Source organism: Syngnathus typhle, linkage group LG14 (assembly GCF_033458585.1).
Source record: "Syngnathus typhle isolate RoL2023-S1 ecotype Sweden linkage group LG14, RoL_Styp_1.0, whole genome shotgun sequence".
NCBI classification, from domain to species: domain Eukaryota; kingdom Metazoa; phylum Chordata; class Actinopteri; order Syngnathiformes; family Syngnathidae; genus Syngnathus; species Syngnathus typhle.
This window is the reverse complement of record NC_083751.1, coordinates 12,894,560-12,917,052: the sequence shown is the minus strand read 5'-3', so window position 1 is coordinate 12,917,052 and position 22,493 is coordinate 12,894,560. Positions and strand designations below refer to the sequence as shown.

Sequence of the window (22,493 nt, the reverse complement as noted above, 5' to 3'; positions counted from 1 at the left end):
AGGAGACGTCGTACCAGCTCAACGTTGTGCGCTTATTCCTTATTCAAACGGTACGCCGACCGGGAGACAGCTGTCCCAGACTAACTGTCCGATGACTTGGACACAGACCACGAGTTAGTCAATTACCCTTCTCTTGACATCACGTACGGGGTCACCACGAAACTGTTAGGATACGGATTTTAGCTATTGATCTGACTCCAAATTGTGATCAACACTTAACACAAGAATTGCTATGTTCTAATCCACACACTGGCGCACCTAACAATTTTGCGAGTTCGTTCTGTCAAAGAGAAGACCAGTAGATCAATCAGACCGAATTTACCAATTGTTTAATCCTGACAAAGCAAGCTAATACAGGCGCCTGGTTCTTGGGTCCTTAACACAAAAACTCGTGTGCCTTCGTGACCAGAAAAGACGACACATTCTTCCGGGTTGCCCAGTTTTAAAGAAACACAATATGAATATTCAAACATGCAAAAGATTGTGTGGTGATTGGTCGATGGTCGATGGTCATCTCCTCCTCGTTTGGGTTTTCCCCTGCTCAGCACAGGTGTCTGGACCACAAAGACGAGTTGTTTTTCGCGTTCCCATCGGCCTTGAGATATGCTCCCTTTCTGGACCTCCTGTTCCACAATACTTTGAAGAAAACAAATCCATGTAGCCTGCACATTCCTTTCCACTTATTAAGCGACCACACTACTACTAAAAATTATATTAATATGATTATATGTGTCTAACGCAGCCTTAATCAAATGTGTTTGCAAACTGCCGAAAGTACATTTCCCTTTACACCTAATATTTTTTTCTGGTGGAGAGCAACCAGAAACCAGGACAAAATGTGGTGCCGATTTTATTTCAAGGATTGAAAACAGTGAGCGCTTTCAGAAGAGACTCTCCACGTCCCCCATCTCCACCACCACTGTCTTCAGCTGCGAGTAGTACTCGATGGTCACCTGCCCGTTCTCGCGCCCAAAACCTGCGTCACAGAAAAAGACCAAAAATAGGGATGACACCAGAAATAAGGACTTTGGAAATTGGGAATAACTCATTAAAAAAAGACATGGAACAGGGGTGATAATCTATCAGGAAATGAGTTCACGGAAGGCCAGGATGAAACTATTTCCAGTCAAAGCCGGTTTGATTTTGAAAGGCTTTATGGCCGAGCCCACCTGACATCTTGTATCCTCCGAAGGGCACCTCCACGGGGCTGATGTTGTAGTTGTTGATGTAGCACGTTCCCGCCTCCAGCTTCTCCGCCACGCGGTGAGCTCGCGAGATGTCTCTGAGGGAGGGAAGCCCGTGGCGGTTAGCTTAGCGCCACCTGCTGCTGATAGCTGGCGTCACCTGGTGAAGACGCCGGAGGCCAGCCCGAAGGTGGTGTCGTTGGCACGCCGCAGAACCTCCTCCTCCGTGTCGAAGGGCAGCACCGACATGACGGGCCCAAAGATCTCCTCTTTCACGCAGGTCATGTCATCCCTGCACTTGTCTGCATCAAACGACGACAATTTAGTTTGAGTTTTATTCACGCAATAGCCAAGACATACAACATGAAACAACAAACAGTATTACGGATGCGTGAAAGGTCACCCCTAGCAAGATATTTAAAGCTTTTAATAGGGGGCCTGGTTTCCCATAAGTATCAGATATTGGCCAGATATCCTTACATTTTGGACAACATGCAGATATATAATAGACAACAACAAACACACCAAGGTACAGCACACAACAACCATACGACAAGCTATAGACAACTTCAGTATTCTGGTTACACTGGATTTGATGTAAAGTACTAATTACCTTTGAAAAGTAATTTGAAATGTGCGTGGCCACGAACCATGTGCGAGCGCAACATAAAAGGCGACAGCGGCACAAAATGCATTAAGAAAGGTGGCGCAACGTACGAGACGGCCACAAGTCAAACTGTGAGTGAGCGCTGCATGAAGGTGGCACCAGCTTGTGAGCTTGACCTCACCGAGTACGCAGGGCGACATAAAGTATCCATCCTTGAGTTTGGGGTCAGTGGGCACGAGCGGTTCTCCACCACAGAGCACCTCAGCTCCCTGCAACAACACCGTCCGCCACGTTAGCATGGAACGCGGCGGTCGCCGCTGCTTAGCTGCCCCTCTTCTTCTTTTGTTCGCTCCTCACCTGTTCCTTGGCCTGCTTGACAAAGGCCAGGACCTTCTCCAGATGGGGCTTGCTGATGAGCGCCCCCATACGGGTCTGGTCCAGCAGAGGGTCCCCCACAGTGATGGCCTTGGTCCTGCTGACCACCTTCTCCAAGAACTGCGGCATGATGTCCCGCTGCACAAACACTCGGGTTCCATTGCAGCACACCTAAGTACCCCAATTAGAACCACAGCATCACCTCAAGAAGGAAGCTGGACTGCAAAGTTGCTGGGGACAGAGCAGAAATGCGAGGCCGTTTGTTGCGAGGCTGCGTGGCCGGGCGGACGCTTACCTGCCCTTGGGTGAGGAAATTGGCCATGAGGGCTCCCTTGACAGCATTGTCCAGCTGGCAGTCTTTGAAGATGATCAGCGGAGACTTGCCACCCAGCTCCAGCGTCACCTGCTTAACGCCCCGGGCCGCCACCTCCATCACCTGTCCGGTAGAAAACACAAACGCGGTCGATCCGAGTCATTGCTCCGCTTGGTCTCCATCTTCTGTCACTTATGTCCGGTTCTCGTCTAAGTCTGCTTGTTCTTGTTGTAGGTCTACTTGTGACTGTTACTCAGCTTTTGTTTCTTGTTCATGTCTCGTCACTTGCTCATGTCTCGTTGGAGTTCTTGGAGCTCCGTTTGTTGCTTGGTCTGGTTCTACTCAAATATTCTCGTTTTTTGTTCTCGTCTCTTTTGATCCCAGAACTGCTTCTTGGCCTGGTTTGGTTGTTGTCCTGGTTCTAGTTCCGCTCCTACAGTCAAACCTCTACATATGAAATTAATTTGTTCCGGGACCTACCGTATTTTCCGGACGATAAGTCGCAGTTTTTATCATAGTTTGGCTGGGGATGCGACTTCTACTCAGGAGCGATTTATATGTGAAATTATTAACACATTATTACTTGATCATTAACATATTACTTACTTACTAGTATATCACTTCACGTTATTTTCTCACTAAACCGCATAAAGGCGCTCTAGGCCTGTGGAATAATTGGAACTGCAACTGACGAGTCTGACGTCAGCGCCGCTTCCGGAGTCAGTGGAGTTGTTTATGAGTGACACAGAGGACGAAGATTTTGATGGATTTAAAGATTTGGAGTGACACAGGTGGTTCAATAAACTTATTTATGTTATAGTTATTTAAATAACTCCTAATATCTTACGTCAGACACGGTCTCAGTTCCTCCTTTATGTGTTTGTGTAACGTTAGCATACCGTACCGCTCAGCCTGTTGCCTATTGATGTCTGTTCTTGGTGTTGGATTTTGCGAATGAGACTTATACTCATGTGCGACATACCGTTTTTTCCCGTGTATAATGTGCCCCCATGTATAATACGCACCCTAAAAGCCTGTACCCATGTATAATACGCACCCAATCTTTAAAAAAAAAAATTTAAATTTTTTTTTAAGTCCCAATGATCGTCACACACGCAGGGAGGCAATGGGTCCCATTTTTATAGTCTTTGGTATGGTCTTAACTAGGGTGGATGTAATTTTTTTTGTTGGCGTTGATTTCTCCGACTGCCCATAAAGGCACCACCGCGATCAGATGAAAAGAGAGGGAAGTGGCGTGCGGACATGTGAAAAAGGCGGCTCTGTGTGGGAGAGACGTTGAAGAGGAATAAAAACACCCTTGGAAACCAAAACTTGCCCCTCGTCGTGACTCGGAGCCGCAACAAATGTTTCGGGTTTGTGTAGGGTACATTGTGACAGACAGCAAACGAGCAGGTGATCGAGCAAGCGTCTGATACGAGAGCATTGCGGTTGTATGGAGCGTGTTTGAAGTGAACAGCAGAGACGAAAGGAACAAGGCAAAGTGTTGTGAAATAAAATATTACCCTATAATACGCATTTTGTTATTTGCTGATTGAAACTGCTAATTAAACTGTGAATTGAAACTAATAGGAAGAAACAACTCTCGCTCTTTATATAGCTGACGTGTCTTGCGCATCCGTTCTGCGCATCGGATCCATAGTGCGCATGCGCAGTCATACTGCCTCCGTATGACGTCTGGTCCGCGATGGAGGTTAAAAACCAAACAATATTTGACAATAACACACTATCAAGGATTGCACCATCGCATCAAACGATGTGTCGTCAATTATGAATTTTACTGACTAAGTGTGTTGGGCAGGATGGCTGAATGCGATGCGCGATTGACAACAAACAAGAAGAAAGGTGATTTCAAGTTTTATTTCGAGGGAGATTTGTCATGTCTCGTCCCCAGTTTTGCTATGTGTCTAGGTTGCCATAGTTTCTGTTTGCGTCGCCCCTCTCTTCCTGTGTCACCTCAATCAATGTAATGTTTTGTATTTAAGTCCTGTCTGCCCCTCGCTCACCGTCGGATGATGTCATGATGTCTGTTTGGTTTCTGTTCCTGTCTTTGGCAATGTCACCCTGTCTTTTTGTTCCACGTCTTTGTCGGTCAGTCCTGTTGTTGGTTTTGTTGTACCATGACTTTCTTAAAAAAAAAAAAAAAAAAAAAAAATTTTGAATTTTCGTACCCATGTATAATGCGCACCCCAGATTTTAGGACAATAAATTAGTTAAATTTTGCGCATTATACAAGGAAAAAAACGGTTTTTTTCCCCTTTATTGTGCATTTTATGGCTGGTGCGACTTATACTCCGGTGCGACTTATACTCCGGAAAATACGGTACTTCGAATGTTGAAATAGTCATATGTTGGATCAAATATTTCCATAAGAATACACTGTAATTCGTTTAATTCGTTCCACAGCCAAAAAAAACAATAACTCCTTCATAAATACTGCAGATAATTACACATACAGTGCTGGCCAAAAGTATTGGCACCCCAGAAATTCAGAAAATGATTGTAATTACAAATGCTTTGATATTAAAATGTTAATTTTGTTTGTGTTTAAACTACAAAAATAATTGTCAAAAAAGCCAAATTGGATATAATTCCAGACCAAACATGAAAAAGGGGGTGCACAAAAGTTTTGGCACCCTTTGAAAACTCATGTGCCGCTTCTCTAATTTTTGTACCTAAGAGTACCTGTTACTTACCTGTGGCACACAAGAGGTGGTAGCAATCACTAAATCACACTTGCAGCCAGTTCAAATGGATTAAAGTTGACTCAACCTCTGTCCTGTGTCCTTGTGTGTACTACATTGAGCATGGAGAAAAGAAAGAAGACCAAAGACCTGTCTGAGGACTTGAAAGCAATATTGTGAGTAAGCACGGGCAATCTCAAGGCTACAAGTCCATTTCCAAAGACCTGGATGTTCTGCGTCTACCGTGAACAGTATCATCACGAAGTTTGAAGCCCATGGCACTGTGGCTAACCTCCCTAGATGTTGACAGAAAAGAAAAATTGACGAGGGATTTCAACGAAAGATTGTGCGGATGCTGGATAAAGAACCTCGACTAATATCCAAACAAGTTCAAGCTGTCCTGCAGTCCAAGGGTAAAACAGTGTCAACCCGTACTATCCATTGGCATCTGAATGAAAACAGACTCAATGGTAGGATACCCAGGAGGACCCCACTTCTGACCCGGAGACATAAAAAACCCAGGTTGGAATTTGCCAAAACCTACCCGAGAAAGGCAAAAACGTTTTGGAAGATCGTTCTCTGGTCAGATGAGACAAAACCAGAGCTTTTTGGGAAAAGGTATTAACAGAGTTTACGGGAAAAAAAGTTAAAGTTAAGTTAAAGTCCCAATGATCATCACACACACATCTGGGTGTGGTGAAATCTGTCCTCTGCATTTAACCCATCCCCATGTGATTTTGATCCATGGCATAGGATCATAGCCGCTCGGGAATCATTTGGTGATCTAACCCCCCAATTCCAACCCTTAATGCTGAGTGGCAAGCAGGGAGGCAATGGGTCCCATTTGTATAGTCTTTGGTATGACCCGGCCGGGGTTTGAACCCACAACCTTCCAGTCTCAGGGCGGACACTACCACAAGGCCTTCAAAGAAAAGGACACAGTACCTATAGTCAAAAATGGTGGTTCGCAGTTATTTTGTCAACCAAGTATTAGGCTAAAAGTGCCAATACTTTTGTCGGGGCCCCTTTTTGGAGTTTTGTGGAAAATGACAATTGATTCGACTCTTTTTTTTCCATTTTCTTTTGTGTTTTTCCATTGCGAGACAAATGAACAAGATAATAATACCAAACCATTTGTAATTGCAATAATTTTCTGGAAGAAATTGAGCATTATCTTACAGAATTACAGGACTTCCGTAACTTACAGTAACTTACAGTATGTGAACTTCAAATTACCGTTTTTTTTCATGTATAATGCGCAAAATTTAACTAATTTATTGTCCTAAAATCTGGGGTGCGCAATTTGCATGGGTACAACAATTTTTGAAGAAAATCTCCCTGGAAATAAAACTTGAAATCACCTTTCTTCTTGTTTGTTGTCAATCGCGCATCGCATTCAGCCATCCTGCCCAACACACTTAGTCAGTAAAATTCATAATTGACGACACATCGTTTGATGCGATGATGCAATCCTTGATGGTGTGTTATTGTCAAATAGTTTGTTCTTTAATCTCCATCGCAGACCGGATATCATACGGAGACCGCCATGACAGTATGCGCAGAACGGATATGCAAGACACGTCAGCTATATAAAGAGCGAGAGTTCAGTTCTATTAATTTCAATTCACAGTTTAATTAGCAGTTTCAATCAGCAAATAACAAAATGCGTATTACAGGTAATATTTTACTTCACAACACTTTGCCTTGTTCCTGTCTTCTCTGCTCTTCACTTCAAACACGCTCCATACGAACACAATGCTCTCAAATCAGACGCTCGCTCGATCATCTGCTCGTTTGCTGTCACAATGTACCCCACACAAATTTGAAACATCTGTTGCGGCTCCGAGTCACGACGAGGGGCAAGTTTTGGTTTCCAAGGGTGTTTTGATTCCTCTTCAACTTCTCTCCCATACAGAGCCGCCTTTTTCACATGTCCGCACATCACTTTCCTCTCTTTTCATTTTAACCTAACTGATCACGGTGGTGCGTTTATGGGCAGTTGGAGAAATCAACGCCAACAAAAAAAATACATCCAGCCTAGTTAAGAAATCACCAGAAAGATCACCATGACAATTGTGAATAATATTTAAATAATTATTATATATATTATATATATTATAATAATAAATAATTGTGATAAATAACTGGAACATCACTCAAATATTGGTGATCCCGTTGAGAGTCTCACATATTTCTTCGCTATCGAGTTTGCTACTGCTTGCGCAGTGATACTGACCGTCAGAATAACACCCGGTTGTTGCAAAGATGATCTTTTTTCTGAAATAATTTTACGTCTACGGACTTCAGTAAGAGTCAAAATTTGGGTGCGTATTATACATGGGTACAGGCTTTTTTTCAGCATCGACATGCCATTTTTTGGGTGCGTATTATACATGGAAAAAAACGGTAATTTAGCTCATTTGTTTTATAATTTATTCATATTCTTTTTCTATTTTTCAATCTTTTTAATCCAATTTACATAACATTAACTTAAAATAAGACTTAGCTTATTTATTTTCTATATACGTATATTGTTTTACACTTTCTTTTTAACTTTCATCTCCACCCAATTCCCTTCCACTCAATTAAATTTTTCTTTTCTTCACTTCACTTCACTTCACTTCACTTCACTTCACTTCACTTCACTTCACTTCACTTCACTTCACTTCACTTTCCTCCTCACCATCAGCCGACCGCTTTGCAGATTTTTTTTAAAGAAAGGCGTTCCATCTCTTCCAGGGTAGGGCTGCAACGTTTAGAGATGATGGCGATCCCCTTGGATGGCTTGACCGCTTTGAGGGCTCCCTTCTGCTTAATGATCGTCGAAATGGTTGACACGTTTTTACGGCCATAATGTTTCGCAAAAACACTCACACGCACTCCACGCTCATGTTTTCTTAGGCTTTTTTTTTTTAATTGTAAGAAAATCATCACCTTTTTTCACCACTACTACCATTTGGATTAGCCTTCTTAGGATATGATAACGTGTCATCCCGACATACCGCCGTGTAACCATGATGTTGTATGTTGGGAATTACTTTGGATGTTGAGTCAAATATTTAATCAAATTTCACATCGTATGTTGAAAAATTGGTATGTTTGTGCAATCATATGTAGAAGTTTGACTGTACTTTTTGGGTTTTTTGTTCTCTTCCCGCCCTGATTTTGGTTCTGGCTCTAATTCTACACTGGTCTACCCCCACAGCACAAGTCTGCCAATCCCAGTCCCCCCGTCATCCCTATCGGGAGGTGTTGCTAGGTGCGCCATTACCTTCTTGCCGGTGGGCACGCTGCCTGTGAAGGACACCTTGGCCACCTGGGGATGCTGGCACAAGAAGGTTCCGGTTTCGGCACCACCTTGCACCACGCAGAAGAGTCCTCGGGGCGCTCCGGCGTCCCGGTAGATTTCGGCCAGGATGACGGCCGTGACGGGTGTCATGGGGGACGGCTTGAAGACCATCGCGTTGCCTGACAGAGCGAGGTCACCGTGAAGACGGGCAAGAGCCCTCCGGAGCGCAGAGGTTTGCAAACTCACCGCACGCCAGCGCTGGAGCAGACTTGACCACGGCGATCTGGAAGGGGTAGTTCCACGCACCGATGCCTGCGCACACGCCCAGAGGCTCGCGGCGGGTGTAGGCAAAGGCTCCGCCGGGAAGCTGGATGTGCTGACCTGAACACATGCGTAAACAAGTTGTCTTGCGAGGAACCACCGTCTTGATTTTAGCAAGCTATCCGTCTTTTTAGCAAAACATGATTGGCTATTCATCGACATTGTCACGGCAGGGGCATGAAGGTTGATACGTCCCACCTGCCAAGGTTGCGGCCAGTCCGGCGTAGTACTCCATACACTGCCAGGCCATGTCGATGTCCCCCAGAGCTTCGGTGATGGACTTCCCGTTGTTGATCACCTCTAACTTGCTGATCTTCTCCCGACGCTCCTGAACAAAAACTCCAATTCAATCCATCAGGCTTGGGGTGTCTGATGCAATGGTTGCAATGAAAATGAGACGGCAGGGTCACATTGGTGAGTGACACTTTTCTTAAGATCACAAGAACAAGGCGGCCGCCAGCGTCTCACTCTGATGATGCGAGCGGCCTCCAACATGACGCGCGCCCGCTCCGTGCCCGCCATCTTGCTCCACTTGGCATACGCGCCACGAGCGCTCTTGACGGCTGCGTCCACCTCATCGGAGCCGCACGGGGTCAACTGACACAACACACGCCCTACACACACAGGACACACTCATAACTAAAAAAACGTTGCAGCACAAACGAAAATGTTTACGGCACAAACCAGCATAAACGAAGCCCAAACAAAACAGACTACTTTCCTTAAATTTTGCGTCGGTGTGGTGCCAGTTTCACGCAAATTCAATTCAGCACATTCATAAAATGTTTTGAGGTCAACAGAAGAAGTGGGAGGGGCAGGGAAGGGGCGGTGCTGTTTTCGCAACAACTTGCAGGAGTTGGACTTTGCGCTGCACCAGCAAGCTGTGCGAGAGGACCAATCTTGTCCAGGTTCTTAAGAACCATTCATGTTCCAATTCATAACTATAATTAACAAACGTTGACAAGACTGGATTTCTGTCGTTGTTGTACTGCCCCCCACGAATACATTGAGTTTGAGAGCCCTGCCCTTATCACTCGGGATTTTATACAGTAGACTATAAAAATGGCTAAAGAGAAAAATAGAATACCGAGCTCCACACTATCATTTCAATTTCTGGAACGAGTGAATGATTCCCAACACAGCCATCGTTACCCACGTCGCCAGTTGGCCTCATCCAAGATGGCGGAGACGCCTGTTTACAATTCAATAATCTGTCGTGTACCGCACGCCTCCGGATGTACAGCAGACAGCAGGTGGCGTGTATGTTTAACTGGCGTGTTGGCGAAGTCTAAGTACCGGTGGCGGGCTCGTAGACGGGCTCAGAGTTATCCCCCGGCCGAGGCGCCTGTCGCTCGTCGTCCCAGAAGTTGAGGTTGTCGCTGAGTAGCAAACTGCCGGTGGTTGCGGCGTCCATGGCGTATAGGCTGGCCTGGGCCATACTTCGAGTCTGAGTCCAGTTAGGTAAGAATTAACTTGCAGCAACACTATCGCTGCGATAGGCCGTTCGATAGCTGGAGAGAGGCAAAAGTCCAGCCCCGGGGGCATTAAATAGTGGCCGCGCCCCCTCGCGTACTGCCAGTTACAAATACATCCCTCCATTGTCGTCATTAACAGGATCGCTTTACTGCAAGAGGTGTTTGCTTGCTTATCCATCGCAATCACATTTCTATCCATATCTACTTTTTGGTCGCATTTTTAAATTCCAAAGTTCATTCGTAAATTTGCTGTTGTGAAAAGACAAAGACAATGAAAATAGACATCGTTCCTTTTAATGAGCCCATTTTGACTTCAAATCTGGTGATGGAAGGAGCCAAATTGATTTATCTTCACGCTGAACTGGTCGCCAGGCGATCGCAGGGCACGTCTAGCCCAACAACTATTCACAGTCACAATCAAATCACGGACGATTTGGGGCGGTCCGTCGGCCTACTGTGCATGGCTTTGGAATGGAGGAGGACATCGGAGAACCTGGAGGAAACCCATGCCGGCATGGGGAGAACATGCAAACGCCACACAGTAAGACAGGCTCCAACAATGACAACAGTAGTAGATAAAAAGGAGCTGTAAAAGTTTATTGACAGCTAACAAAGGGTATTTGTGACTTCAAATGGCAGATGAAAAGCCTCAGCATTTCCAGCGCTTAGTCTTTTTCCTGTGGTGACCTTTAGGAGAACTTGGCAGCTTGGGGCGGGGGCCCCAGGAAGCCCCCCGCCTGCTTGGTGGCCGCCCTGGAGGGAGCCAGGCCTAACATCTTCTGGATGTTCTGAGCAAGAGAACACAAGCACAGCATCAGATCCCACTCAATATTATTGCAGTTAACGAATTTGAAATGGGGAGGGGGGGGGGTAATTCACAACAAAAATGTGCTCTGAGCATTAAAATTTACCACAGTGATAAAACAGGACTAATCTGACAAAAATCCCATGCACTTTTGCAGAGCAGCAACCTCCCTCAACAAGAATCCTTTAATTCTTCGGCTCCAAACGGCAGCACAATTTTTAGCGGGCAATCTGCAGAAGGCGGTGTGAGCCTCATGTGACAGCATTACCTGGCGAATGGACATGGTGCAGAGGATATAGAGGAAGATGAAGGAGCAGTCAGTGTAGTCTTCGCCCAGCAGGTTGCGATGCGACAGGCCCTGGATGTACGACAGTGGCACAAAGGGCAGCTTGGCCACCACGCGTCCATCAAAACTGCCACAAAACAAACGAAGAGCGGCTGTTCGCCTTGCGTCTTTTCCTTTGCGCATATGTGGAGAGTGTCTACTACGGCTGTGGCCGCTTACATGGAGTTGAACATGCCCATCAAAGCGGTGAAGCAGAAGCCAACAGCAAACATGGATTTCATGCGCACCTGCAAACAGACGTCAAAATGTCAAGGTGGCAACCGCGCTTGCGTTGGGCCAATTGTGAAACAAGTCTGACCATGGACAAGTCTCTGTTATTGTTCTTGAGCTTCTCCTCTTGTCTTTCTGCAAAACATCAACGCATGACCTCCACCTCTTCATCCACGTAAGACTGCCGTTAAAAGAAAAGCACCCCCCCCCCCCATAATCTTACCAATCTTCTTCTTCTGCTGACGTCCCGCCGAGTCTGTGATGGTTTCCTTTTTCTTCTCCACTAAGGGAAAAACACAGCGATGATGAGAATTCGTGCGAGAATCGTCGCGGTGCCGTCCAAAAAAAAAAAAAAAAAGAGCACAAAGCGGCACGGTCTTTGCCTGTAGAGCGTACGTTGCTTGCTTTGTTTTTCCACCTCCGCCTTGAGCCGCTTGTACTTGTCCGTGCGGTAGACCAGCACCCACGTGATTCCTGTCCGATCACAACGCGGCGTCTTAGCACTTTGCATTGTTCAAAAGCGTCTTGTAGATGGAACGAGTGAGGTATTTCTGATGAGTCGATTACTCGAAGGACTGTGTGTGTGTGTGTTGAATGTTTTTTTAATCATATTCCCGGGTTTAGCAGTTTGCACTGAACGCTAAACCCCGTTGGTTGCCGCAACACTTCAAGTAGTTTCTGACAGGAAAAACAATCCTCACCTCTCCACTTAGACGACATCAATTGTGTTGTGTTGCAGACTTGCAGTACCGTTTTCAATAAGTTTAAAAGGGTAGTAGTTTTTGCAAATAACCTTTTCTGCATTTGTTGCTACTAGCGTGGTTGGCTCACCTTCGGCTAGCAGCGCCGTGCACACGGAAATAAAGACGATCAGGATGGTGTCCGCGAACATCGTACTCATTTTTACTTCTCCAAATATTAATGCTCACAAATGCAAAACGTCGCTACGGGGATTGACAGCAGGCAGGCATTCAAGACTTCCGCGTCATTGAACTCAAGCGCAGTGACGAGCTCACGCTGATGGTCAATTACTTCCGGGTGACGAGGCACCGCAGGTCAACTACTTTTGGCCCCACTAGTGGTCCGTAGCGGTATTGCAGGTGATCCGCGAAATTGGAAATGGAAAATTGTAACATTCTTAAGAATAAAATTGATTAGACTGGATTTATTTTTCAGATAATTTTTTAAAAATCATTTAACGATCCAAACCTATGATGAAAATTACAGGCATTTCTCATCTTGTAAGTGGGAGAACTTGCTCAATTGGTCGCCGACTAAATACTCATTTGCCCATGTGCGACAGAGCGCGAGAGTTTAGCTCTTCATCTCTCAAAAACGAGATCTATATTGTGTGGTCATCTATATTAATACGCTGAAGTACTATTCTTAGAATTGCACTAGATACTACATATCAGAGATGGGACCAAGTCACACGTGTAAGTCTCGAGTGAGTCTCAAGTCTTAACCTTCAAGTCTCAAGTAAGTCCCAAGTCATTTTTTTCTTGGGCAAGTCAAGTAAAGTCTTTAAATAGGTCAAGTCCAAGTCAAGTCACCTTATTATTGCAATTTTACCCGCAGAATCTGATCTTAGTAACGCGAAAGACAAGATATAGGTAACTTTAAGTAACCATCATTGTCCAATGTGTCTAACCTGTTTAAAAAATATGACAATAATTTGGATTTGCACTGTAATTACTGATATTCAGTAAAATACACCATGGAATCAAACAAAAAAGAAATTACCTCATACAATGATTGACAGCTCAATCTAAACAAATGAACGTCTGCCGACAGTGTCTGACAGATTTGAGTTGCAAATATGAAAAAATAATCTGAAAAACATCTGAAAGAAGAAACACATTAAAGAGCATTAGAAACATTTTATGTTTCATCTGTAACATCTGGAGACACCAGAGCTCTATAAACTTCAAACGGACAAAGTCGTCTGGCTGTCTGAAATGTTTCTATTGCATATCTTGCACTGTGCTGTCCGTCTTTTGTCGTCATAAAGGTAATTACGATAGCCGAAGGTACCGCTCCTGCTGACACGTTTGTGCATGTCCGATATAAAGGGGCGTGATTCTACAATAAACACGTTAGGTAGGTAGAGAGGGCACGATTGATTGACAGGATAACAATCCAATCATGACAACCCCATTCTCAGCCTACGCTCCTACCGTGTTATCGATATTACTTTTTTAAATGTATTATTCATTTTATATTCAAACTGAAAACGTAAACTAAATAACACGGAAGTCAGTCAACTCATCGTGTCTCAAGTCAAGTCCAGAGTCTTTAACTTCCAAGTCGAGTCTCAAGTTTTTTTATTTTTGTCAAGTCAAGTCACAAGTCATCAAAACAGCGACTCGAGCCAACTCGAGTCCACATCACAGTGACTCGAGTCCCCATCTCTGCTACATATTAGCACTGCATAATGTAGTTCAATGTACTGTGGCAGATATTGAGAGCAGGCGTCTCCGCCAGCAGATATGCACTTGGGGCCGGTTTTATACATGTGTTCTTTGTTCCCTAAGATTGTCTTTACTCACACACCATAGAAACTTAGACATTAGATAGCACTGAAGTTTAGATGGGAATTTTGACAAATTGTGGCAAAGGATGTTCCACTGAGACACCAGCAAATGTGTACAATATAACAGTTGTTCATAACATAGTAGAGGGTATGGAGAGTTTGGTACTCAATGGATGGCATTGTACAGCACACAATAGTGACCCTTTGCGGTCCACAATATAAATGTGTCAAAAGGTTGAAGGTCAAGCACTGCACTAACAAATCGAGGCGTTGATTGGCATTCATGTCACTGGGTCGTGACGTCACAGATGGCCGGTGACAACACGAGTGGACGGAGTCCAAAGAGCCCCTGGTAGAGTTCGGTGCGGGCGTCGTGCGCCAGGGTGTCCTGTCCGTACAGGACGGGCGCCATGAAGTTGAGCAGCTTGGTATGCACGACAAACCTGACCTTACGTCCTTTGCTGGCCTTGGTGTCTACCACCTTTTTGATCTTGCTGCGCAACTTCTGGATCTGCAGCCACTGGCGCCCCGCTGCCACCTGCGGGTTGGCGTCGGAGCCGCCCGTCTTGCGCTCGATGAGCTCACGCAGCAGCTGGTGATAAAAGTCGTCGTCGTCAAAGATGTCCTCGTCAACATCGTGTGAGCTTCCTCCGGCAGGCGCTGTGGAGTAACAACCCACAACACATTATCATCCATAGTTGACATGTTGTTTCAAAGTAAGACTACCGTTTTTTTCCATGTATAATGCGCCCCCATGTATAATACGCACCCTAAAAATGACATGTTGATGCTGGGAAAAAAGCCTGTACCCATGTATAATACGCACCCAAATTTTGACTCCTACTTAAGTCCGTGAACGTAAAATTATTTCAGAAAAAAGATCATCTTTGGGAACAACCGGATGTTATTCTGCCGGTCAGTATCACTGCGCATGCGCTGGCATACTCAATAGTGAAGAAATGTTTCGGATTTGTGTAGGGTACATTGTGAGAGCATACGAGCAGGTGATCGAGCAAGCGTCTGATACGAGATCATTGTGTTCGTATGGAGAGTGTTTGAAGTGAACAGCAGAGAAGAAAGCGCATCTGTAATGGCGGCCTCCGTATGATATCCGGATTAAAAAAAATAATAAAAAAAATTGTACCCATGTATAATGCGCACCCCAGATTTTAGGACAATAAATTAGTTAAATTTTGTGCATTATACATGGAAAAAAAACGGTATTTATTCATCACTCTTATTTATTCATTGTTTGTGCCTTCTTGTTTTTATTTTTTTGTGTTGTTTACTTGTATGTATATATTGTGTACTATGTCTTGTCACCGTGGTATAGTGGGAACGTTATTTCGATTTCTTTGTGTGTCTTGGCATGTGAAGAAATTGACAATTAAGCAGACTTTGACTTTGAACCTCCATAGCTGATCATTAGGGGTGTAAATCGCGGGTTTTTTCACGATACGATACAATATCGATATAAAGAACTACGATACGATATTTGCCGATATCTTAAAGCCTGCTGCGATTCATTCACGATATATCGCGATATAGTGCTCTACGATCGATTTTTTTTTTTTTTTAAATAAAAAATATAGAACAATATCCTGATTTACAACAATTCATACGCAAAATCAACAAGGTACTGCAAACTCTTTATTTAGGAAATTACAAGAGTATTGTAGTATACAAATTGCTTACTTTAACACTGAACTTTGATGTCGTGTTTTTTCTTTAAATGTGCGGCGAGATTTGTGCTCCCTGAATATTTGATCACCGCATGGCAGGATTTACAAACTGCACGTGTCTTGTCCGTTGAGCCATCTTTTCTTTGGAATCCAAAGTGCTTCCAAACGAATGACTTGAAGCCTAAAGGGGAGCAAATTTCCTCGTCTTTTTGGACACTAGCCATAGCACCAGCCCAGGACCCGCGTGCTAGTTGTCGACTCCCCTTTCACGTGCAGCAACGCCGCGCATTGCTCCCTGCTCCCGGAAACAGGAAGCAAGCAACAATGAACTGGATTTCAAAATAAAGTCGCGTCTAATGTCCGAGGTCAAACACGGCGATATAAATCGATGTTTGCCTTTAGCATCGATGCCAATAAATCGTAGAGCATTATATCGATTAATCGATGTGTATCGATGTATCGTTACACCCCTACTGATCATATCTTGACAGAGAATACACAAAACCTTCCCCAGGACATTTACTTTACGGATAAGCTCCGTCAGGCAGGTGGTTACGGACTGTGTTCCGAGTTGTAAGATGGCGCTGCTCTCGAGCCATGCCCATCTGAAGCAGTTCTTGATCCCGTTCTATTTCCCTGGCATGATCCTTGTCTTTTTTCTCCAAAACTTTAGCCATGCTGGCGAAAACTTTTGCCGAGTAGGCCCTTGATCTAGCTAACTAAATAACTCGTCCACAAGTGATGAAAACCTAATCGCAAATTCACATTGTGGCAGTGTTAAAACACTTAGTTCTCCGCATAAGTTAACAAGTTGAAATGTGACGAAAGTAGCGCCAAAATGCTGCCGAAAATAAGGCGGATGTCGCATCACTGCTGCCAGTGAGTTAGGTTTACAGAGGCAAGCCGATTTCCGTACTCACAGCTTAACTAACTTTGCCTTGAGATGTGAATGCCCGCTCCCCCCCATATATAAAAAAAAATTCTCAAGAGATTTACACGATTCACGAAAATGATACTTTCAACGGAAGAAAATACGGAAATACGCGGAAAATTCTCATCCCTGATAACATTAGTTTGTTGATTTGTTGACTTTGATTGGTTGACTTTTTCTTGGTATGTTTGTCTCGTTTCAATTACGCAGAACAACAATGTATGTGTGTGTGTATGTGTGTGAGGGGCAATCTGTATGAACGGCGTATCATGAAGAAAAGGATGGCTCAACAAAAACCCACTTAAACGATCCCGATGACGCTCCTCATCCGAAGGGTCGGCGCTGGCGAGCTCCCGCTCCGGGCCGGTTCCGAGGATGCGGTACTCTGAGCGCCGCGTCTGCGTGCGTCGCACCAGCCGCTCCTTGTCCATCAGAATCTGCTCCACTTGGCTCACGACGTTGCGCTCAAATGCTCCGAAGTTGCCGCCGCCACCCTTGCCTGAGCTCAGGCGGGTTTTGTCGTGCCACTTCTGCAGCGTGGCGTCACGATATGGCCGGAAAGCAGCAAAACGCTTGGACGCCATCTCAGGGTAGTCGGACATGTCCAGTTTGCGCTTGGGCGCACTCCTCTCTTTAAAGAAACACACACACACGCAGACACACGCAGACACACACACACAGAGCGAGAGAGAGAGAGACATTTCAGAAAGCCCAGCGATGGTAAATAATGTGCAAACAGACGTGCGTGTCTTATGAATCAAAAAAAGCACGTCAAGCTTTCCAGACTGAACCTCCTTGCTATCTTCTTTATCTTTCTCATTCTCTTCCAAGCACTTCCGATATGGGTCGGACCTACCAAACATTTTGAAATCCTTCCAGTAACTGCATTGAACAATTCTACACAATGGCAACGTGTAATATTCAGGTGAGGTGCAGGTATTATTTCTGTCCACTGGCTCGGGACCGGTAGCGACTGCAAACTGCGGTCCGATGTATGACAGACACGTCCTAACTTGAGAATCTGATCTTGTCTGTCTAGTTGCCGTGGCAAAAGCACTTTAGGACCGTATTTAGGAAACGCGTATTACAGAACAGCTATCCCATGATAAGAAAACTATTACAGAAGCATCCTACATTTGAAATAAATAAATTAAATAAATTGTCCTAACCGTGTTTTTGTCAGGGTTTGTCAGTTAGGCTACTTTAAAAATTATGGCACGAATTTTGTTAGTTCAACGTCGCAGGGATAACGGAAATTTCTTCATCGAGAGGGCAATGATGGACCCCAGCGACATTTTAAGGTTTGATGATCGAACATTAATTAGTCGGTATCGCTTGCCCCGTCACGTTATAATACTATTAACCAAACAACTCCGGACAGCTTTGGGGTTTATTCAGAGCTGACTGTTTGGTCCACTTTAAACGGACCAGGATTCGATTGTAACGCTGGTCCGAACTAGAGATGCACCGATCCGATATCTGGATCGGATATCAACCCCGATATCAACAAAATAGATGGATTGGGTATCGGAAAATGCAGCCGATCTGTGAGCGATCCTTTCCTTAATCTATTGGGACGCGGGCTACGTCATACGTCAGCAGCACGTGTGCCGCAGGACGCGGGCTACGTCATACGTCAGGAGCACGTGTGCCGCGAGAGTTTTCTAAACAAACGCAAACATGGAGCGAACGAAAGTCAGCTGTGTGGAGGTACTTTAAACTGAACACGCCAACTAGCTCGACGGCAGTTTGTAATGTCTGCAAAGCTAATGTTGCCAGGGGTGGTAGTAGTACTGCCAGTTATAGTACTACCAATTTAATTAAGCATCTCCAGAAACACCACGCAACGGAGCACCAGGGGTTCCAGCAGTTGAGCAGATCAAAGGGAGCGGGAAGTGGACCTACACAGCAGTTAACGTTAGCAGATGCACTGCAAAGATGGGAAGAATTCCCAGGCAATAGCGCAAAAGCGATGAGAATTACTGAGAAAGTTGGAATTCATGGTTTTGGATGGGCAACCGATGAGTGTTGTTGAAAACGAGGGCTTCCGACGTTTACTTGAACACCTGGAGCCACGGTACAATTTGCCATTGCGCAAGTGTTTTTCTGAGACCGCACTGTCAGAAATGTATGAGAAAATGTGAGAACACTTGTCACAAGAATTAAGAGATGTAGATACCATGAGCTTCACAACTATGTAGAGACATGTTTACATTGCTTGATTATTGTATTTGACCAAGTCACTTGTTTAATCTCTTGTCCCGATGCTATATTTTATTTTTAATTCCACTCTGCACTTTCAGTATATAGAAATAATTTTGAATGGTTTTTTTTTGTGTTCGACTAAGCAGAGCTTGTTTTCAGGGAGCACTTCTCATTGCTGCTTAAATGAGCATTTAAAGCAAAGAACTGTGTAGTCATGCCTGATGCCATTGCCTTTAGTCTTTTCTGTTCCACATGTAGAGGTATGTAGCTTTTTAAGTCAACCATAATATCGGATCGGTATCAGGTATCGACCGATACGCAAAGCCACGGCATCGGTATTGGTATTGAAACTGAAAAAGTCGGATCGGTGCATCTCTAGTCCGAACCTTTAGTGCAAATGTGAATACATGCAAATGAATCCTGGTGTGGATTAACAAAACGGACCGAGACCCACTTTTTAACGTGGTCTCGGTTCACTTCTAAACAAACTGGTGCTTTAGGTGTGAATACAAACAGCGTAGATCCGAACCAACAGCACAAATAGGCAGAGCAGGAATACAGCATGTAGGACTCGCATGTTTTTCCAGCATTTCCGGGTCTGTGTTCTGGTCATTGCTGTCCAATGGGAGCACAGATCGTCACAAGCGTGGGTGTGTATACTTCATTTGCATAATGTACAGTCTGAATAGCAGCGGTGGGCCGTCAGGGCCTGCAAGGCCTTCTCTGCTGGCCTATAAATATCTGAATCACAGACTGATGTTAATTATATTTTGCCCATGATTAATTTAATTTAATTAATTAAAAATTTAATTTATTAAAAATTATAAAAACATTATTAATTTAATATGTATCCATGGACAGAATGTATTCAAAATTGATTTAATACGTATTTAATAATTCCAAATGGTCTGTCCGCTTTTTTTCATTGCGACGCCCCTGGTTGCGCTGCTTCCAGACATGCATCTTCATATTTAAGCATTTAACCAATCACATTTCAGCCACTATTTGTTGCCAAGGTCAAAGAAATCTGCCTGGAGGCCTTCACAATCAGTTCTGCGGGCCCTGTAGCATAAAATAAATGTCTGTTTTATACTGAGGAGCGACTTATGTGAATTTTTTCACAAATTTTCAAAATTCAAAATAAAAGGAAAAGGAAAAAAAAGAGGAAACTGCGATAAATGAACCGCGATATAGCAAGGGATTATTGTCATTTGAATTTCAAGCGACGTCAGTGTCGCGGCGGTTGTTTACATAAAGGACATAAAGATTCGATCACGGGATGACGAAGGGCCCCACGTACTACCGGCTTCATTAGCGCCTTTGTTTGTAAGTGACACGAAGGATTTATTTATATAAATGCCGGTCCGCGAAAATATTTCTGACATGTAATGGCGCAAAAAAGGTTGGGGACCACTGGTTTAGCCTGTTGTTGCTCGTTCATGTCTGTTATTGGTGTTGGATTTTGTCGGATAAATTTCCCCCAAAATGCGACTTATACTCTGGAGCAACTTGTGTTTTTTCACGTTATTGTGCATTTTATGGCTAATGCGACCTATATTTCAGAGCGACTTTTAGTCCGAAAAATACGGTAATCGCCCAGTGTGAGTTAGTGATGACAAATAAAAACCATTGATGCCTCTAATTATCGCCCATGCTGCTAGAAATTCCCCCCAAAACTTACGTTTTCCCCTGCGACCGCATGCCGACGTGATTAAGTTTAAATATAACTGATTTGGCAGCACGTCGAACGTCCCATTTAAATTGTTTTTCTCCATAAACTATGATACAATTACACTCGTCACTCCGCTCCAATATCCTCACACAATTACGTTATCGGGGCGTGCGCTCGAACAAGACGATCGCGATAACATGACCTGCGCAACATGTGATGTGCGATGGTAACGTGTCGCATCGATGGAGCGCCAATTGACGCATCCCGCTGTTAGAGGTAGATCAAAACAGCCGCTGTTCTAGTGTTAAGAACACCAATGAGATGCAGGTATTGCATACGACAAAGAAAATATACATATTATCGGCCATTTCAGTGCCCCTTGGCGATCGGACAAAAAGTGATCTCTATCACTCAGCCGCCACGTGATATGTTGGTTTCCTGTACAATTCCACGTCATTATTCAATTATTCATCATCAGGGTCAATCACAAATGAATTTCATTGGGACAGCTCGACTGGATGTTCGAGATTTTTGATAGGAAATATTGCTTTAGTTTTACTAGTGCCCCGTCAGTTACCTTTGTTGTCATCTTCTTCCTCGCCAAAAGCCAAGAGGACTTGCTCAGAGCTCTGCTGCATGAGCTGATCGTGAAGCTCCAGCAGGGACCTCTGAAGAGCCTTCAAGGCCTTGCCCGCATTCTTGACAGCCCCCACCAGCCCGGCGCCACCACTGGCGCGGAAGAGCGGGAGGACAAGCGGCCCGGGCAGCCGGTTGCCGCTAGCCAGCACTTTCTGCATCTTGATGCGGGCCTCCAGGAGCCGCTCCCACACTGCCAGCTGGTTCCGCACCGCCCGGCTCTTCTCCACCTCCTCGTCCACCTTGGCCTCGGAGAAGGTGGAGATGGCGCGCTCCTCTTCTTGGTCGTCCTCCGTCTCGTCGCTGCTGTCGTCCTCGCTCGCACTGGGCTTATCCATTTCGCTCGTCAGCTTGTGGATGTTCACGCCGGCAGCAAGTGACACGTTTGCATCGGCCTCCGCTTCGTCCTCATCGGCCTCCGCTTCGTCCTCATCGGCCTCCGCTTCGTCCTCATCGGCCTCCGCTTCGTCCTCATCGGCCTCCTCTTCGTCCTCATCGGCCTCCACTTCGTCCTCATCGGCCTCCACTTCGTCCTCATCGGTCTCCACTTCGTCCTCATCAGCCTCCTCATTGTCATCATCTTCCTCTAGGTCTTCCGCACTGCCATCCTCCTCATCTTCATCATTTCGAATTATGTGCAAATGGAGAGTTAGAAACAAGAATGATTATCAGTAAGCCGATTTCATCCCTTTTCAAAACAACCAAGATCAACTGTTGGTTTGACAATTAAACGTCGATATATTCTCAATGTTGGAGTCGCGCAGAATGATTCAAAATACTTACTGCAAATACTTAGGTCATCATCTTGATCCTGCTCCATATCCATGAGGAAGAGCTGCTGTCTGCTGACGGCCTTGCCCAGGTATCTCCCGTCGCTCTCGGCTGGCATGATGGCGTTTATTCGCCGCAGGGCGCCGATGCCGGCCTCGGCATCCGCTGCAGCCTCGTCGTCGTCCCCGGCGAAGGTATCGCTAACCCGGGCTTTGGTGGCCTCGTCATGGTCATCCTCGGGGTCGGCAAACTTGGGGAGCGGGTTAAGGAGGTCTTCGAGCTCCTGCGAGAATGAATTCGCCATGAGGGGACACTTCAAAATTGCCACCACAAACCTCGAGCACATGCATGTATGAGGACCTTCGGGGTGCTTGATGATGACGTATATACTCGGCGGCTAGACTCGTTACAGATTGTATAGACGGTTTTGTTGTCT

General features: G+C 45.0%; 2 protein-coding genes across 7 annotated transcripts; both read right to left on the bottom strand.

Moving 5' to 3' along the window:
- Nucleotides 1-837: 837 nt before the first annotated feature.
- Nucleotides 838-10,356, bottom strand: aldh9a1a.1 (aldehyde dehydrogenase 9 family, member A1a, tandem duplicate 1). Its single transcript, XM_061298191.1, has 11 exons — nt 10,088-10,356; nt 9,260-9,405; nt 8,990-9,119; nt 8,717-8,851; nt 8,453-8,649; nt 2,462-2,602; nt 2,149-2,337; nt 1,973-2,060; nt 1,345-1,486; nt 1,170-1,282; nt 838-976 (listed from the first exon to the last, which is right to left on the bottom strand). Exons 1-11 carry the CDS (start codon nt 10,227-10,229, stop codon nt 882-884), a joined length of 1,518 nt encoding a protein of 505 aa, XP_061154175.1. The 5' UTR covers nt 10,230-10,356; the 3' UTR covers nt 838-881.
- A 486-nt stretch (nt 10,357-10,842) lies between these two features.
- tmco1 (transmembrane and coiled-coil domains 1) lies at nt 10,843-22,453 on the bottom strand. 6 transcript variants are annotated; one of them, XM_061298189.1, is made up of 7 exons: nt 12,459-12,670; nt 12,024-12,101; nt 11,851-11,910; nt 11,716-11,762; nt 11,577-11,644; nt 11,340-11,484; nt 10,843-11,054 (listed from the first exon to the last, which is right to left on the bottom strand). In XM_061298189.1, exons 1-7 carry the CDS (start codon nt 12,526-12,528, stop codon nt 10,956-10,958), a joined length of 567 nt encoding a protein of 188 aa, XP_061154173.1. In that variant the 5' UTR covers nt 12,529-12,670; the 3' UTR covers nt 10,843-10,955. The 6 variants fall into 6 exon arrangements, with proteins under 6 accessions (XP_061154173.1, XP_061154172.1, XP_061154174.1 ...); XM_061298188.1 differs by having other exon boundaries at nt 12,329-12,605; XM_061298190.1 differs by lacking the exon at nt 12,024-12,101 and having other exon boundaries at nt 12,459-12,673.
- Nucleotides 22,454-22,493: the final 40 nt, after the last annotated feature.

Coding starts and splice junctions, on each gene's coding strand:
- aldh9a1a.1 (XM_061298191.1), bottom strand. CDS start 10,229: ATGGCCCAGGCCAGCCTATACGCCATGGACGCCGCAACCACCGGCAGT. Junction 9,120..9,259: donor AGGCCGCTCGCATCATCAGA/GTGAGACGCTGG, acceptor GTTTTTGTTCAG/GAGCGTCGGGAGAAGATCAG. Junction 1,283..1,344: donor GCCTCCGGCGTCTTCACCAG/GTGACGCCAGCT, acceptor TCCCTCCCTCAG/AGACATCTCGCGAGCTCACC.
- tmco1 (XM_061298185.1), bottom strand. CDS start 22,403: ATGTGCTCGAGGTTTGTGGTGGCAATTTTGAAGTGTCCCCTCATGGCG. Junction 21,903..22,069: donor TGATGACCTAAGTATTTGCA/GTAAGTATTTTG, acceptor GAAATGATGAAG/ATGAGGAGGATGGCAGTGCG. Junction 17,405..21,227: donor GGAAGAAGATGACAACAAAG/GTAACTGACGGG, acceptor GTTTCTTTAAAG/AGAGGAGTGCGCCCAAGCGC.